The sequence below is a fragment of the Onychostruthus taczanowskii genome, unplaced genomic scaffold (genome assembly GCF_017590055.1).
Source record: "Onychostruthus taczanowskii isolate IOZ18803 unplaced genomic scaffold, ASM1759005v1 scaffold100, whole genome shotgun sequence".
NCBI classification, from domain to species: domain Eukaryota; kingdom Metazoa; phylum Chordata; class Aves; order Passeriformes; family Passeridae; genus Onychostruthus; species Onychostruthus taczanowskii.
In genome coordinates, this window is record NW_024496527.1 from 1,461,108 (window position 1) to 1,478,206 (window position 17,099).

The window sequence follows — 17,099 nt, forward strand, 5'->3', positions numbered from 1 at the left end:
CTCTTGTTGTGGCTGTAACACCAGGGGTCAATTCCAAGAAATGCACTTGGGAATGCTGGGGGAGGATGGAAATCCCAGGTTTTACCTCCCTTAAAGGCATAGTGCCAGGATCAGCACAGGATGTGTCTGAAATGGTTTATGAACCTCCCACCAAAGAGCCAAACTGAGCTTGGATTTCTGACTAATTAGGAGTTTCAGGGGAATGTACTTTGGAAAACAATTCCACAAGAAGTGTTGGAACATTTGGAGACTTCAGGTTAGATTAGGGTGGTTTAGACCTTAATAATTTGTATCTGAGGCCCTGAAATCAGGGAGAAAATGAACACAAAATTAAAATGCTGAGCATGGCTGGGGTCAACAGGGAATTTTATTTGCTCTTCCATATTTCCCATCATTCCCATCCTCAGGGCTTTATTCTAAGGAGTTGCCTCCAGCTTTTTTGGAGTTGCTAATTGGACAGCAGACCTGTGGTTTCCCGCTGCTGACCACAACCCTTGAAAGCAACTCCACCAGGAATTATGGTCTGCTCAGAAGGTATCCAGGAAAATTCCTTGAAAGGCCTTAATTTACACTCCCATAAATTTTTCCAGGGGAAAAAAAATCCTGAAGTGAGGTTTGTCCCTCATGAGCAGCTCTGGTTTCCTGGCAGGAGAAACCTTTCCATGGGAGGTGGGGTTGGGAGTTGGGAACAACTCCTGACCTTCATCCACCTTCATCCATGGCAAGAGAGTGTGGGAATTGATCCCGCTCCCATTTCTCCTTGGAATAGCTTTGCTGTTGGAGCCAGCACAGTCTCAGTTCGTGTTGAGCCTCATCTTCAAAAAAATTGATATTTCAGCACTTGGGGATCATCAAACTCTTATTTCCTGAGCCCAGGATGGGTGATCCCAGGCTGATTTTGCCAAAAGAAGGAATCATTCCCACCTTACACATGCCATGGTTATTTGGGGAGAAAATTGTCTTTTCTGGAGTAATTTCCTCTGTAAACAAGCCTGGAAAATGACAAGGATTCCCACTTTTCCACAAGAAATTAGATCACAAGCATCCAGGGCAGGATTAGATGTGAAAAGTGATTAATGCAGGAGCTCGTTAAGGACAGGGACTGAGTTGGGGGGGACTCTAAAACAAAACTTTGCTCATTTAATAAAACTTCACCTCACAGAAGTTCTTCAGTTGAACTTCACCTGGTGTAACTCGGGAGAAATTAGAGAAATTGTAAATCCGGAGGAATCCAGGATAAATCCAAAGTAATGAAAATCAGAGCCTGAAGTTGAAGCTGTTTCAGTCCTGTCCTGTCCATCGGTTTAATTGGAAGCTGGAGGGATGGGATGGAGAGCCAGGAATATCTGAGGGGTGCAAAGATGTCCCAGATTTATTGTCACTGTTGTGGTTCTGAGTGTGTTTAATTCAGCTGCACTCCATGGGATCAGAATGGGGGGATTTGGCTGCTCTGCATTCGATGGAATCATGGAAGGTTTGGATTGGATCTTAAACCCCACCCAGTGCCACCCCTGCCATGGCAGGGACACCTCCCACTGTCCCAGGGTGTCCCAGTGTCCAACCTGGCCTTGGGCACTGCCAGGGATCCAGGGGCAGCCACAGCTGCTCTGGCAATTCCAGCCCAGCCAGCAATTCCCAGTTCCCAATCTCCCATCCATCCCTGCCCTCTGGCAGTGGGAGCCATTCCCTGTGTCCTGTCCCTCCATGCCTTGTCCCCAGTCCCTCTCCAGCTCTCCTGGAGCCCCTTCAGGCCCTGCCAGGGGCTCTGAGCTCTCCCTGGAGCCTTCTCCTCTCCAGTTGAATATTCCCAGTTCTCCCAGCCTGGCTCCAGAGCAGCTCCAGCCCTTGGCACAGCTCCATGGCCTTCTCTGGATCTCCAGCAAATCCTCAACTTTCTTGTGCTGCGAATTCCAGAGCTGTGATTTCCCAGGTGGAGTCTCCCAAGGACAGGACAGAGGGGGACAATCCCCTCCCTCCAGCTTTTCCATGAGACCCTGGATCCTCAGCCCCCTCCTCCAACGCTGTGACCTCACTTTTCAGGAAAAAATATTTATTTGTTCCAGCATAGACCAGTTTAAAACACAGAACCAGCCCCAAAGCCTAAAGTGGGTGCTGGAAATGGAGCAGCTGAGGTGACCCCGGAGCGTCACCGTGCGCAGGCCAAAGCCCAAGGTGACAATTAAAAACGGTAATTTATAGCAGAAGGTAGAGCTGCTTGTTGAGATTGATTTTGTTTCTAAAAGCAGAAATTATCTGCTAATTCCTTATCTCAATAGATAAGAAATTTGAAGGGAAGCAGCCCCATGGCAGGGGTGGAACGGGATGGGATTTAAGGCCCCGTCCATCCCACACTATTCCATGATTTTGGGATTCTCTCCCCATCTCTCTGCCTTCACCTGAACCGTGCTTTGCTCAGGTTTCTGTGAGCAGCAGCAAATTCCTTCTCATGTAGAAATCCCTGGATCTGTTTTTCCAAGCCCAGCTCAGCTGAGTGTCAAAGAGGAATTACTGACAGCTGATGGTGTCACCAGTTTTCATGGGAGGCACTAAAAAAAGGGAATTTCAGCCCCAGCTCCTGCTGAATGGCACATGGAACACTCCGAGCTAAGAATAACCTGAATGGAGCTTTTCAAGAGCGTTCATTGTTTCAAAATGCCAGAGAAAAAAAGCAGAATATTTACCCAGAAAACCACAGGAATTCTGGGCTCCTCAGAATAGTTCCTGTAATATGATTGAGGAAAAGCAAATCAGGCTTTTATCTTGCTCCACAAAGCAGCTTGGGTGGCACTGATTCATTTGGAAATGATATTACTTTGTCTATTAGCAGCCAGTTTAGTGCAGGTGATCATTAATCCATAAATTAAGGCTGAGTTTTGGCAGCTTCCAGGAGAAAATAAACCAGCCCAGGAACTTTTCCCGAGCAAGATGAGTCTTTCAATCCGTGATTTTTCAGCTGCCTGCCACAGCTCATTGAAATCACAGCTGAAGCTGCTGCTCTGTCTGGGGCATGTGGTGGGAGACAAATTAAAAAAGGCTTAATTCACTTTTAATCCCTCGATTAGGCTGAAGCCTGTCATGATAAACTTGCTTTGTTTCCCGTCAGTCAGACAAAGCGCTGCAAAGGGAATTATGGAAGGTGGAAAAAATATTTCTTTTCACATTTCCTGGCATTCCTTGGGGGAGGTGACTGGGATCTGCGTGAAAGGGGCTGGAAATCCTGAGGTTGCTCGGAGCTGAGCACTGCAGGTGGGTGATTTTCTGGAATCCCAGAATGGTTTGGGATGGAAGGAACCTTAAATCCCATCCAGTTCTATGGGCAGGGACACCTCCACTGTCCCAGGGTGTTCCAAACCCCATCCAACCTGGCCTTGGGCACTTCCAGGGATCCAGGGGCAGCCACAGCTTTTCCAGGATCATTCTTTAGCAAAAAGGAATAATAGGAAATAAAGCTGGAAAGGATCCCAAGGGGTCCCCCAGGCCTGTTCTTTATTAGGTCTAAACCTTGCCCCAGCAATCCTGTTATCCTGGCTGGCTTTGGCTCCCTGCAGGGCTGACAGGGAATCTGGTCCTGGCATGGAATGAGGAGTTGTCCTCTTTCCCTTTGCAGCAGGATTTTCTCTGTTGGAGTGTGTCTTGTTTCAGGAATTCCTGAGGGAGCTGGGAAGGGGCTAGAGCCCCAGGAGAGGCTGAGGGAGCTGGGAAGGGGCTGGAGAATTCCTGAGGGAGCTGGGAAGGGGCTGAGCCTGGAGCACAGGAGGCTCAGGGGGCCCTTGTGGCTCTGCACAGCTCCTGCCAGGAGGGGACAGCCGGGGGAGTCGGGCCAGGGAACAGCTAGAGCCCCAGGAGAGGCTGAGGGAGCTGGGAAGGGGCTGGAGAATTCCTGAGGGAGCTGGGAAGGGGCTGAGCCTGGAGCACAGGAGGCTCAGGGGGCCCTTGTGGCTCTGCACAGCTCCTGCCAGGAGGGGACAGCCGGGGGAGTCGGGTTCCCATTTTCCATGTAAAAACCTCCAAGATCAGAGGAAATGACCTCGAGTGTCACCCAGGGAGGCTCAGGTTGGATACTGGAAAAATTTCTTCATGGAAAAGGTTCCCCAGCCCTGGCACAGCTGCCCGAGGAGGTTTGGAGTGCCCATTCCTGGAGGGATTCAAATCCCTGTGGATGTGGCGTGTGGGGATGTGGTGGCCTTGGCAGGGCTGGGAATGGTTGGACTCGATGTCTTAGAGGCATTTTCCAACCCTAACAATTCCACAAGTGTATAAAGAATGTTTCCTTTATTCCCTGGGGGTCACATCATCCCAGTGTCCCCCCTCCTGCTGATCACCTTGCAGAAGCTCAGCCCTGTGGGAATGCAGAGCCCTCCACATTCCCAGCCCCACAAACAGCAGGTCCAACCCGAGCTGCTTCCCCGCATTCCTAAAAAATTCCATTTTACTACATCCCTGGATGGCAGCTCCCTTTTCCTGAGCACATTGCTGATGGTTGTTCCCGTGTCCTCCAGAAGCCTGAGGGTCCCTCCTTGGCAGCTCCTCGTTAGCCAGCCATCCCTAATCCACTAATTAGGATGTTGCTGTTGCGGCAGGGCTGGGCTGAGGTGTCTGGAGCTGCTCAGGCAGAGCTGCACTCGGGGAATTCAGGAACAACTCATCCCTTCTATTTTTGGAAAGCGGGAATTGTGCTCCAGGGCCTCTGAGATCCACGACCTCGGCTTGCAGGCTGGCTTTGGCGTGGCTGGGATGGATTTAATCCTGCATGGGTTTAATCCTGCGTGGATCTAAATTCAGCAGGGAAGGGGCAATCCTACCATGGGTTTGAGCTGCCAAAGGGAGGATCCCGCTTCCCTCAGCGCCTCTGGATCAAATCCCCACGGAACGAATCCCTCCAGTGTGGGCGCAGGGAGCTTTTGTAGCCTCTCCCGAGCAGAAGCAGCGAGGAAGTGCCTTGAAAAGCCAAGATCCGCCTCCCTCCCTCCCTCCCTCCCTCTGGAATCCTCAATGCCACTTCTGTGCGTGAACGGCAGCACGAGCCCACTGAGGCACCAAAGTGCTGGGGAAGGGGGAGGAAAAGCACCCAGGAAAAAAGGAGAATAAAGATGGGAGTCATCAGAGCTGCAGCCCCTCGGCTGGAAAAGCAGAGGGATTCTGGAAAAGTTAGAGGATGGGGGAAAAGGAAATTCCATCGAGGGATGGGATGGGGATACCTGGATTGGCTTGTGTGGATATATGGGAATATAGAAACACTCAACTCAGCTGGAAAACCTTCATAAATGTGATTTATAGTTATATTTGTTTATTGTTTTTGATTTTAAGGAAAGGTTTTTCCCCCAGAGGGTGCTGGCACTGCCCAGGCTCCTCAGGGAATGGGCATGGCCCTGAGGCTGCCAGAGCTCCAGGAGCTGCCAGGGATCCCAGGCTGGGATTGTTGGGGTCTCTGGGTAGGGACAAGGGCTGGGCTCTGTGATCCTTGTGCATCTTTCCCACTCAGGATATTCCAATTTACAATTCTCTGATAATGCCATATCTTTATTTCTATCCTGTAATTCCCCACTCTGCTCCCTGAACCTCAGAATTTTCCATTTTTGACAGGGTGCCCAGACAAAATGATCTTGCTCTTGCCTCAACTTTAAGCCTCTTTATTTCAGGGACAGGCTCAGGGCAGACTGAAAAATAGGATTTTTCTTTCTTTTTAATCCCTGACAGGAGCAGTGACAGCTCAGGGACCCCAGTGGGAGGTTCAGGGTGGCTCTGGCCTTCAAGGGACACCTGTCCTGGGTGGGGGGAGCCACCCCTTTATCCCAGAACAGATCCAGGTATTTTACCAGCTGTAAATTTCTCCTGTGTGCCAGGAAAAACCCTAAATCCTGCCTGTGACATGAGGGGTTGGAATTAGATAATCTCTGAAGTCTCTTCCGACCCAAACCTTTCCATGAGGAGCCATTCCATGATGATCCTAAAGCAATTGCGATGCTTAAAGCTGCTCTGGGAATATTTTACTTCAGTTATTCCATGTATCAAGTCAAAAAAAGGACACAAGCCTGAAAGATATGGGATTTGAGAAGCTTCTCTTTATTTCTTCTTGACATGGAAGAGCTGGGAATTTAAAGGCAGTGAAAAGGAAATAGGAGAAAAGAGAAAGTAAGTCAAAAAGAAAGATGAGGTGTAAGAGAAATATGTTTTATTTGCCTAAACACAAATTTTTAGAACTAGAACTGTTGTAGAACTCTAGACCTGTATAGCTGGAGAATTTTCTCCTCTTTTCACGTGGTGTGCAACTTTCACTGGGATCTCTCTGTAGCAGCAGAGGATAAACACAGAAAAATATAAAAGATATTTTCATTGCTTCTTCTGTTTTAGGATTTTTTTTCTTTTATTTTTCCCTGCATTTATACTTTTTAGGGGTAATTTGAGCTTTTTGAAGGCCGGATGGGATGGGGATACCTGGATTGGCTTGTGTGGATATATGGGAATATAGAAACACTCAACTCAGCTGGAAAACATTCATAAATGTGATTTATAGTTATATTTGTTTATAGTTTTTGATTTTAAGGAAAGGTTTTTCCCCCAGAGGGTGCTGGCACTGCCCAGGCTCCTCAGGGAATGGGCATGGCCCTGAGGCTGCCAGAGCTCCAGGAGCTGCCAGAGATGCCCAGGATGGGATTGTTGTGGGGTTTGTGCAGGGCCAGGGGTTGGGCTCTGTGATCCTTGTGCATCTTTCCCACTCAGGATATTCCAATTTACAATTCTCTGATAATGCCATATCTTTATTTCTATCCTGTAATTCCCCACTCTGCTCCCTGAACCTCAGAATTTTCCATTTTTGACAGGGTGCCCAGACAAAATGATCTTGCTCTTGCCTCAACTTTAAGCCTCTTTATTTCAGGGACAGGCTCAGGGCAGACTGAAAAATAGGATTTTTCTTTCTTTTTAATCCCTGACAGGAGCAGTGACAGCTCAGGGACCCCAGTGGGAGGTTCAGGGTGGCTCTGGCCTTCAAGGGACACCTGTCCTGGGTGGGGGGAGCCACCCCTTTATCCCAGAACAGATCCAGGTATTTTACCAGCTGTAAATTTCTCCTGTGTGCCAGGAAAAACCCTAAATCCTGCCTGTGACATGAGGGGTTGGAATTAGATAATCTCTGAAGTCTCTTCCGACCCAAACCTTTCCATGAGGAGCCATTCCATGATGATCCTAAAGCAATTGCGATGCTTAAAGCTGCTCTGGGAATATTTTACTTCAGTTATTCCATGTATCAAGTCAAAAAAAGGACACAAGCCTGAAAGATATGGGATTTGAGAAGCTTCTCTTTATTTCTTCTTGACATGGAAGAGCTGGGAATTTAAAGGCAGTGAAAAGGAAATAGGAGAAAAGAGAAAGTAAGTCAAAAAGAAAGATGAGGTGTAAGAGAAATATGTTTTATTTGCCTAAACACAAATTTTTAGAACTAGAACTGTTGTAGAACTCTAGACCTGTATAGCTGGAGAATTTTCTCCTCTTTTCACGTGGTGTGCAACTTTCACTGGGATCTCTCTGTAGCAGCAGAGGATAAACACAGAAAAATATAAAAGATATTTTCATTGCTTCTTCTGTTTTAGGATTTTTTTTCTTTTATTTTTCCCTGCGTTTATACTTTTTAGGGGTAATTTGAGCTTTTTGAAGGCCTGATGATGAGAAGAAAGGACCTGCCCTACTGCAGGGGGGGCAACAAAAAGTTTATTTTGCCCTGTAAAATAGCAGTAAAAAAAAAAAAAAAAAAAAAAAACCCAAAAAAACCCAAAAAAACCAAAAACCCAATGGAGCTGAAGGAAGGGAGATTCAGGTTGGATTTATGGAAGGAATTCCAGGCTGGAAGAGTAAAGAGGGGCTGAGATGGAATTCCTAGAGAAGCTATGGCTGCCCCTGGATACCTGGAAGTGTTCATGGCCAAGTTGGACATTGGGGCTGGAGCAGCCTGGGACAGTGGGAGGTGTCCCTGCCATGACAGGGGTGGAACAAGATGAGTTTTAAGTTCCCTCCCAATCCCATTCTGTGTTTTTCTGATTCTAACTCATAATTTGGGAATTCCAGCCCACTCTTGTTTGAACTTTCTGGAGTAAATAGCTACAGGAATGCTGCTTCCAGCCTGGCAGGGAGCTCAAACCCTTCCTCTCTGAGCACTGCGTGTCTCGTTAGGAATATTGGCTTTGTGCTCCTGCAAGAAATGCTGGCTGTAAATGAAATGGATGCACACACAGCAATGGATATAAAAATATAATTCAATTATGTTCTATTACTTCGGTTCTGCCTTTCAAATAATGCCCCAAACTGGAGGAAATAATGTCCTTTCATTTCCATTCATCACAGCTGAGAGCCTTGTCAAGGACATGACTTGCTGCCTGTACTTTGATATTGCTATTAAATTATTGGGTTTCTTCTGCATTTCCAGTAATCCCTAAAGCCAATTGTGACATTTCCTCAATTCCATACATCCAGCCTAAATACCTCTATTTGTCTCACTGTAATTATGACACTTTGGCAGTGGATTTTTTCGGGCTGCTCCAAGAATGACAGATGGATTTTCCTCCCCGTGCGATCCCAGCCTCAGCTCCCCATCCCAGGCAGCAGCAGAGATTCCACCCCTTCAAATTCCCTCAACATCTTCATCTGATCCTTGAATAAATCCCAAAATGGTTTGGGTGGGATGGGACCTTAAGGATTATCCCATTCCAGTCCTGCAGGGCAGGGACACCTTCCACTCTCACAGGTTGCTCCAAACCTCATCCAACCTGGAACATTCCAACGATGGAGCAACCACAGCTTCTCTGGTCCAAAGTGCTTTGCCTTAATGAGCCTGGTCTAATTAAGAGTGTTAAGGATGACTTAAGGAATGCCTGGTTTGTGCTCAGTCTGAGAAAGTCTTGCCCCAGTCATTAATCAAGCCCAGGGTGTGTTTCTTGCTTGTTTAGGATTATCCCATTCCAGTCCCTGCAGGGCAGGGACACCTTCCACTCTCACATGTTGCTCCAAACCCCATCCAGCCTGGAACATTCCAAGGATGGAGCAGCCACAACTTCTCTGTCTAATTAAGCGTGTTAATGATGACTTAAGGAGTGCTTGGTTTGTGCTCAGTCTGAGAAAGTCTTGCCCCAGTCATTAATCAAGTCCAGGGTGTGTTTCCTGCTGCCCTGTCTAATTAAGCCGGATCTAATTAAGCGTGTTAATGATGACTTAAGGAGTGCTTGGTTTGTGCTCAGTCTGAGAAAGTCTTGCCCCAGTCATTAATCAAGTCCAGGGTGTGATTCCTGCTGGTTTAGGATTATCCCATTCCACTCCCTGCAGGGCAGGGATACCTTGCTAACTGGATCAGGTTGCTCCAAACCCCATCCAGCCTGGAACATTCCAAGGAAGGAGCAGCCACAGCTTCTGTGGTCCAAGTGCTTGGCAGTGTGGTGTAATTAAGCATGTTAACGATGACTTAAGGAGTGCTTGGTTTGTGCTCAGTCTGAGAAAGTCTTGCCCCAGTCATTAATCAAGCCCAGGGTGTGTTTCTTGCTGGTTTAGCTCCTTGTGAGGACTGGGCTATGTTGGAGCCATTAATTATTAATTTCCTAATCAATCTCCATCCATCTGCCACCCGTGCCTGGCTTGCCTTTAACACGAGGCCACAAAAATGGATGTAATTCCCATTTAAATTCCTGGTAGTGCCTGGAGCAGCAGGGCCGGGCATTGTGACCCGCTGTAATTCCAAGAGCACTTTGTCACCAGTGCTGTTGGCTCCCCAGGCAGCTCTGAAATCCCGGGATACGGCAGCACCGCTCCCACACGGAAGCCTCTGAATGGGAGCCCCTTTCCCAAGGCTGCAGCTGCAGCGTGAATGGGAGCGGGGCGGATTCCCTCGGATCAGTAGGGCCTTGTTCTGCCAGGGGAGGAGCTCCCAGGGGCTCTGCCGCTCTCTTTGTCCCCTGCCAAGCCAAGCCTGACTCCGAAATGTGGGATTGGCGCTCGGAAACCCCGACTTCCAAAGGGCAGGGGAGACGTGGAGCCCTCAGCACACGGAGGCGTTCTCGTGGTGTGCAAATGCGATGTTTGGAAAGCGTACTCCAGGAAAGTTTTGGGAGTATTTCCCAGAGCTTGCTATTGTTGGATTATGATTTTTATTATTTGTAACAGAGTCCAAGGAAGGTTTTGACTGGGAATGTTGGCTGGCTGAGGCTCTGCTGGGTTGGAGGTTGTGGTTGGGAGAAGCTTTGCTGGCCAAAGCTCCATGGCCTGGTGTTCCCCTCCTCAGTCCTGGAAGTCATGTAGGACAGACCTCAGCTTGGGAAGAGGCTTTGAGAGTGATAACAGGCCACATTTAGTCCTGACTCCTTCTGGAAGGGATGGTTTCGTTGCATTTGGAAATCTTGGAACTTACGGGATTTCATACATGAACCTCTCCCATGTTCCTGTGGCTGCCCCTGGATCCCTGGCAGTGCCCAAGGCCAGGTTGGACACTGGGGCTGGAGCAGCCTGGGACAGTGGGAGGTGTCCCTGCCATGGCAGGGCTGGCACTGGGTGGGATTTAAGGTCTCTCCAACCTGAACCATTCCAGGATTCTATTATTCCCTGGCTATAACTTGCCATTCTTTTCTCCTTTAGCAGAGAAATATCAATGTAAAGGCTCATTTGTGAATATTGGGAATGCTTCCATTATTCCCTGGCTATAACTTGCCATTCTTTTCTCCTTTAGCAGAGAAATATCAATGTAAAGGCTCATTTGTGAATATTGGGAATGTTGGGAATATTCCCTTCATAAGAGGGGTTTGACACTTTATCTGCTCCACTGAGTCCTATTTGGTGAAAACCTCAACAACCTTCCTGAAAACCTCAACAACCTTCCTGAAATCCTCAACAACCTTCCTGAATTTCTTAATATTTTTTGGATTAAATCCAGGTTGCCATGTCCATGCCTGCAGAAATCCAGGGATTTCTGTTTGATTTTTTGGGATTGGAGCTGAAAGCGAAACTTGGTGGTGTAAATAAAGGGAAACTGCTGTATCCAAACCCTCATTTCCATGTACTTCTGTTTGGAGTGCTGGGATGAAAGGGATGTGTCCCTGCCTTTTTATCCCATCGCACTTTGTTCCTGAAGGATGGCAAAGGGCTCCCTTTCATCTGCAGGATTATGGAAGTGGCCCCACCAGCTTGGGTTGACGTCGGTGCTTTTATCTTCTGCTTCAAGTTTTGAAGGATTATCCGTGGTTCCCTTGTTCCCTGTCTCGAGATTTGATGGGAAGTGGGAGCAGAGAGCAGCTCCTTGCTGGAATTGTTCAGGAAAAATGGTGAAACCCAGGAGAGAGGAAGGGAGAGGGAAATAGGTGCCAGCTGGGTGTTGGTGATGACCCCACAGGTTCTGGTTGTACCTGGATCCCTGGTTTAGTCACCTTCTCCCAAAATAAAACCTCCTTAAAGCAAAAAACATGGCACAATTCCCAGTTTCCCAGCTGGAATTCCAAACCAGGAATTTGAAACCTCCACCCTGTTAGAGGCATCAGCTGATGGAAGAAGAGCTCAGAGGTTGTGAGCAAAGAGACCCTGGCACAGCTGGCAAAGCTGACTGCTTTGGGGTCTGGATTTTTAGCCATGAGCCAAATTCCTTTGGTTTTAAATTAATTGAACCAGGAATTCATGCTGGGAAAGATCTGAGGAGTCCAAAAATGGGAGAAACTGGAAGAGAGGGTTTGGATTGTGAATCTCTGCTCTCCTAAAGAGTTTCTGTCTGGTGACCAAGGACTGGACTGAGGGAGTGGCTGGAGCTGTGTCCAGGAGGGATAGGATGGACAGCAGGGAAAGATTCCACTATTCCAAGGGTTCTGGCACTGCCCAGGCTCCTCAGGGAATGGGCACCTTCCCAAGGCTGCCAGAGCTCCAGGAGCCTTTGGCCAGCACTGCCAAGGATGCCCAGGGTGGGATTGCTGGGGGGTCTGGGCAGGGCCAGGAGCTGGATCCATAATCCTTGTGGGTCACCCCCGCCCAGGACATTCCATGAATATGATGTTCCCAGTTCTCCCAGTGCCAGGACAGGTACAAAAGAAGCTCTTCCCATTTTTTTTGTTCCCACTTCCAAATGCAGACAAAGCAAATTCCTCCCGGGTGAAGCTCAAATGAGGCAAACTCTGATTTTATGGCTGATTCTTGTATTTGCCTCTAGTGCTTGGTTTGTATTCCTTTAATATTGAAATAAGATTCCCATCTAAAGCAGAACACCCGGGAATATCTCCCTGTAATAACAAGGATGGGGATGTGATTTTGGAATGTAACATTTTTATTGCCTTTCCCTTTTTATTACCACAATTGCTGGCATTCTTGGCCCAGAATGTCAATCCTTCACCTTCATTCCTGGGGCTTTTTTTGGAGTTGCTGCTTTTCCTGGCCTAGCAATGGATATTTATACAATGGTTCATCATTTATGCAGCTTAAAGGATGCCTTGGAGCAAAACCTGGATCCAGCAAGGGTGGATCCCTCACCACAGGGGACACAGGATGTCACAGAGTGTGATTTTATATTATTTATATTTATATTTATATTTATATTTATATTTATATTTATATTTATATTTAGTATATATTAATGTTATTTATAAGTATTTATATAATTTATATTTTATTTATATCTATATTCTCCAATGAATTGCTGCCCTGTCCCTTATTATTGAGTATTTGCTCCTCTTCTATCACATGGAAATATTTAATGGAAAAGGAGAGACAAGAAAAGAATTAAATGTAATCATGTCTTTCTGAGGTCAGCAGCATCTCCCCATCACCCTGTGCTGACTGCTTCCACTGCACCTGGTCATAGGATTTTATGGGAATTATGGGAATTAGGTGTGAGCTGAAGGTTGTACATCCCAGAGAGGGAAAAATGCCTCTGTCCGGGATGGTTCAGTCTCTCCATGTGCAAAGAGATGATGTCCCAAGGGAGATCCCTCTCTGGATTCCAACTCCAGGGATTCATCCCAGTTGGAAGCCAAGTTCCCAGGAGTTCAGTGGGGAGAAGCTGGATGAAGAGGGATGGATGAGTGGCAGGATCTGACTTGAGGAGAACAGGCTTCCCATGCCAAACAAGTTCTTGACTAATTCCTTTTTCCAAGGTTTCCAATCCAGTGTGCTGGCACCTGTCCCACACATGGCATGTTCCGTCCTAAATGTGGCTGCAGGGCTGTCCATTCATCCGTTTGTCCGTCCATCCATCCATCCATCCATCCATCCATCCATCCATCCATCCATCCATCATCCATCCATCCATCCATCAATCCCTACCTGCCTCTGCATGCCCAGGGAATGTGGCTGCCCCTGGATCCCTGGCAGTGCCCAAGGCCAGGTTGGACACTGGGGCTGGAGCAGCCTGGGACAGTGGGAGGTGTCCCTGCCATGGCAGGGGTGGCACTGGATGGGATTTAAGGTCCCTCCCAACCCAAACCATTCCATGATTTTTTGATTCCATGGATTTAACTCTCCCTGCTTTTCTTTATCTCCTTATCCTTTCCTTACTGGAACAACCAGTCAGAGCTGGAACAAGAAAACAGTGCCAGGATACCAGAAATGGCTTCCAATGCTAGAGGGCAGTGACAGAGGGGATATTGGGAATTAGGAATTCCTGGCTGGGAGGATGGGGCGGCCCTGGCACAGGGTGCACAGAGCAGCTGCGGCTGCCCCTGGATCCCTGGAAGTGTCCAAGGCCAGGCTGGACATTGGGGCTTGGAGCAGCCTGGGATAATGAGAAGTGTCCCTGCCATGGCAGGGGTGGGATAGGATGATTTTTAAGATCCCTTCCATCCCAGCCATTCCCTGATTCTGTGATTCCTGTTGTTATGCAGCATCCCCTTCCATCAAGCTCCTCGTGGACGACCCCATTGTGGTGAACCCTGGAGAAGCCATCACCTTGGTGTGTGTGACCACCGGGGGGGAGCCGGCGCCCAGCCTGACGTGGGTGAGGTCGGCGGGGGTCCTGCCCGACAAGACTGTCCTGAACGGGGGCACCCTGACCATTCCCGCCATCACCTCCGAGGATTCCGGCACCTACAGCTGCATCGCCAACAACAACGTCGGCAATCCCGCGAAGAAGTCCACCAACATCATCGTAAGAGGTGAGTTCAGTTGGAAAACCGTGGACTTTTCTCCTGGAAGATTATTCCAGTCCTAATCAAGTGGGACAGCAACATTCAAGGTTCAGTGTTTGAAGTTCAACATTCAACGTTCAATGTTCAATATTCAACATTTGTTCAACAATCAATGTTCATTGTTCAGCATTCAATGCTCAATGTTCAACATTCAAGGTTCAGCGTTCAATGTTCAGCATTCAACATTCAAAATTCCATGTTCAATGTTCATTATTCAACATTCAATGTTCATTGTTCAACTTTCTACATTCAACGTTAACTATTCAACATTCAACGTTCACTATTCAACATGCATTGTTCAATGTTCCATGTTCAACATTCAGAGTTCCATGTTCAACATTCAAAGTTCAATGTTCAACATTCAAGGTTTAATGTTCAATGTTCGACATTCATCATTCAAAATTCCATGTTCATTGTTCAACGTTCAATGTTCAACATTTACAATTCAAAATTCCATGTTCATTGTTCAACATTCAAGGTTCAACGTTCAACATTCAATGTTCAACATTCAATATCCAACATTCAACGTTCAACATTCAAGATTTAACATTCAACATTCAAGGTTTAACGTTCAACATTCAATATCCAATGTTCAACAGTGAGGGTTTCCTCTGTTTCCAAATGGTCATGGTTGGATTAAATCTTGAGCGTCTCTTTCAGCCTTGATAATTCTCTCATTCTGGGATTTCTGGTCATTTCTAATTAGTTATGGGATGAATTAGTGCTGGTTTCTGAGACTTCCAGGGTTCTTGTGCTGGGATCAAATCCCTGAGGTAGAACAAGGGTGGTTTGGTGCCTTTTTGTGTTTGGGTGATGCAGCAGCAGCTTTTCCGTGCAAAGTGGAGAGAAATTGGTTTGCTCAGTCTAGAGAGGACAGAGGGGATGTGGTCTTCAACATCCTCCTGAGGAGCAGCTCTGATTGATGGTCCCTGTGAGAGGGACAGGAGCCAGGGAATGGCTGGAGCTGTGCCAGGGCAGGTCAGGCTGGAGATCAGGAAAGGTTCTTCCCCTGAAGAAGGTTCTTCCCCAGAGGGTGCTGGCACTGCCCAGGCTCCCCAGGGAATGGGCACGGCCCCGAGGCTGCCAGAGCTCCAGGAGCCTTTGGCCAGCACTGCCAGGGATGCCCAGGATGGGATTGTTGGGGGGTCTGGGCAGGGAAAGATTTAGACTCCATGATCCTTGTGGGATCCTTCTAATCCCATGGTTCTATGAAATGATCACCAAAAGCCTTGGATGCATCCCAAGCTCCTGGATTTCTCATTGCCTCCTTCACCTCTTCCTTTCTCCTTATCTGAAGCTATTCCTGAAATTAAGGCTGGGAATGTCCTCCCTGATGGGGAGTTTTAGATTGATCCCTCCCTTTAATTCCAGGAAATATCAGGAGAAGTGTCTGTCTGAGGTGAAAATAAAAGAGGAGGGCTTGCACAACAACTTCTCCCAGCTGCAGGGAATCTTTCCCTGCTCGTTTATTCACTTCTGGAAAACCCCTGGGACACAGGCAGTTGGTTTGGACACAGAGCTGGATTGGCATCATCAGAGAGGATTCACCTCCCTGATCCAAACACTTCATCTGAACCTCATTTTCCAATATTTAATCTGGGAATGGAGGTGAAACATAAACTCCGAGCCACAGGAATTTGAAAGAATAACCTGGGATTAATCAGACTCAGGAAAAATGGATGGATAAAGAGCCAATGTGGGAATATTTCATGGGAGCCACAACCCCTGCTCACTTCTTATTGCCCAACATCTCCTGCTCTCCAGCAGGATGAGGAATTAGGAGTTATTTCTGCCCTGGAGGTCAGGGAAGGAGCATTGGATCAGCCTGGATTGGATCAGGAGATAGGTGTGCATTTATCTGGAATATTGTGTTTGAATTTGAATTTCTGAGATTTGGCTCTGAGGTTTTGTTGTCATTCCTTGGCTCAGGAATATTAATTCTCTGGTATTTACATGGGGATGAGTTGAGGAAGGGGAATTGGGAGTGGAAAACAGCTTGGAATAAGGAAAAGGAGAGGAAGAACTTGGTGTGAAAGAAACCTCAATGTTTTAATTGACCCAGCAGATAGCACCAGCCAGCCCTGAGGAAAAGCCACATCCCTAAATCCCTGCAGACACAAATTCCCTGAGTCATGGCATCATAATAAAAATAATAATATCCCCTCAGGTTTTTATTTATAGAAGATGATGCCTGGGAGCTGCAAGATGTTGAAAAAGTCTCTTTAAAACACTCTAGGTGTTTTTTTCTTTCCCCTCTCTGCTCTGTGGCCCTGTTATGCTGGGAAGGGACCACAGTGAGAAGAACCCATTAAATAAATGAAGCTCAGCTCCTTCTTAGCCCAGTTTTATTATTCTCCCCTTATTATTTCTGTTAAATGGGAAAAACTCTCCATTAGAAGGAAAAAAAAAAATCTCCATTTCAGTCTTGGATTTATTTTTGCTGGAAGTGATGCCGAGTTGAGGGGTGAAATATGAGAGAAAAGCAGAGTTTGGGTTGACTTTGTGTGTTTATTTCTCAGCATTTTGCCTCATTTCTCTCTCACTTCAGCTCATTTTGCTGTTGTGGGTCAGGATTTTCACACAGCAGCTGAGGAGAGAAGAGAATTCGCTGGAAATAGAAACTTCCATGCCAGGCAGGAGAAGCATTTGGTAAATGGAGTTCCCATCTTGTGCCAGGTGCACCCCGAATCCCAGGATTTAACAATAATCCCCCAATCTGACCCAGAAATAAATCTTCACTCAAAGCACCAGCAGGGCTCCGAGGAAATGTTTTCCCTTTAAATGTCTCTAAATTTCAATGTCTTGACCCGAGTATGCCTTTGTTGTCTGTGCTTCATTCCATGAATGAAGCATCTCCATGAATTTTTTCTGGATATTTTCCTACTTTTGTGGCTGCTGACCACCCACACCTGACTCCAACGGTGGAGAGGGACTTGGGACAAGGAAGGTGTGGATGTGTTGGAGGTG

The 17,099-nt window shown here is 47.2% G+C and overlaps 1 protein-coding gene across 1 annotated transcript in view; it reads left to right on the forward strand.

Annotated features, from left to right (window-relative positions):
• MDGA2 (MAM domain containing glycosylphosphatidylinositol anchor 2) overlaps window positions 1-17,099 on the forward strand; it is a 188,856-nt gene that overhangs the window by 89,400 nt on the left and 82,357 nt on the right. Inside the window, exon 6 of the mRNA XM_041409992.1 lies at window positions 13,830-14,099. Within this exon, the coding sequence (XP_041265926.1) occupies window positions 13,830-14,099 (270 nt within the window). The remainder of the gene's footprint in view (window positions 1-13,829; window positions 14,100-17,099) is intronic.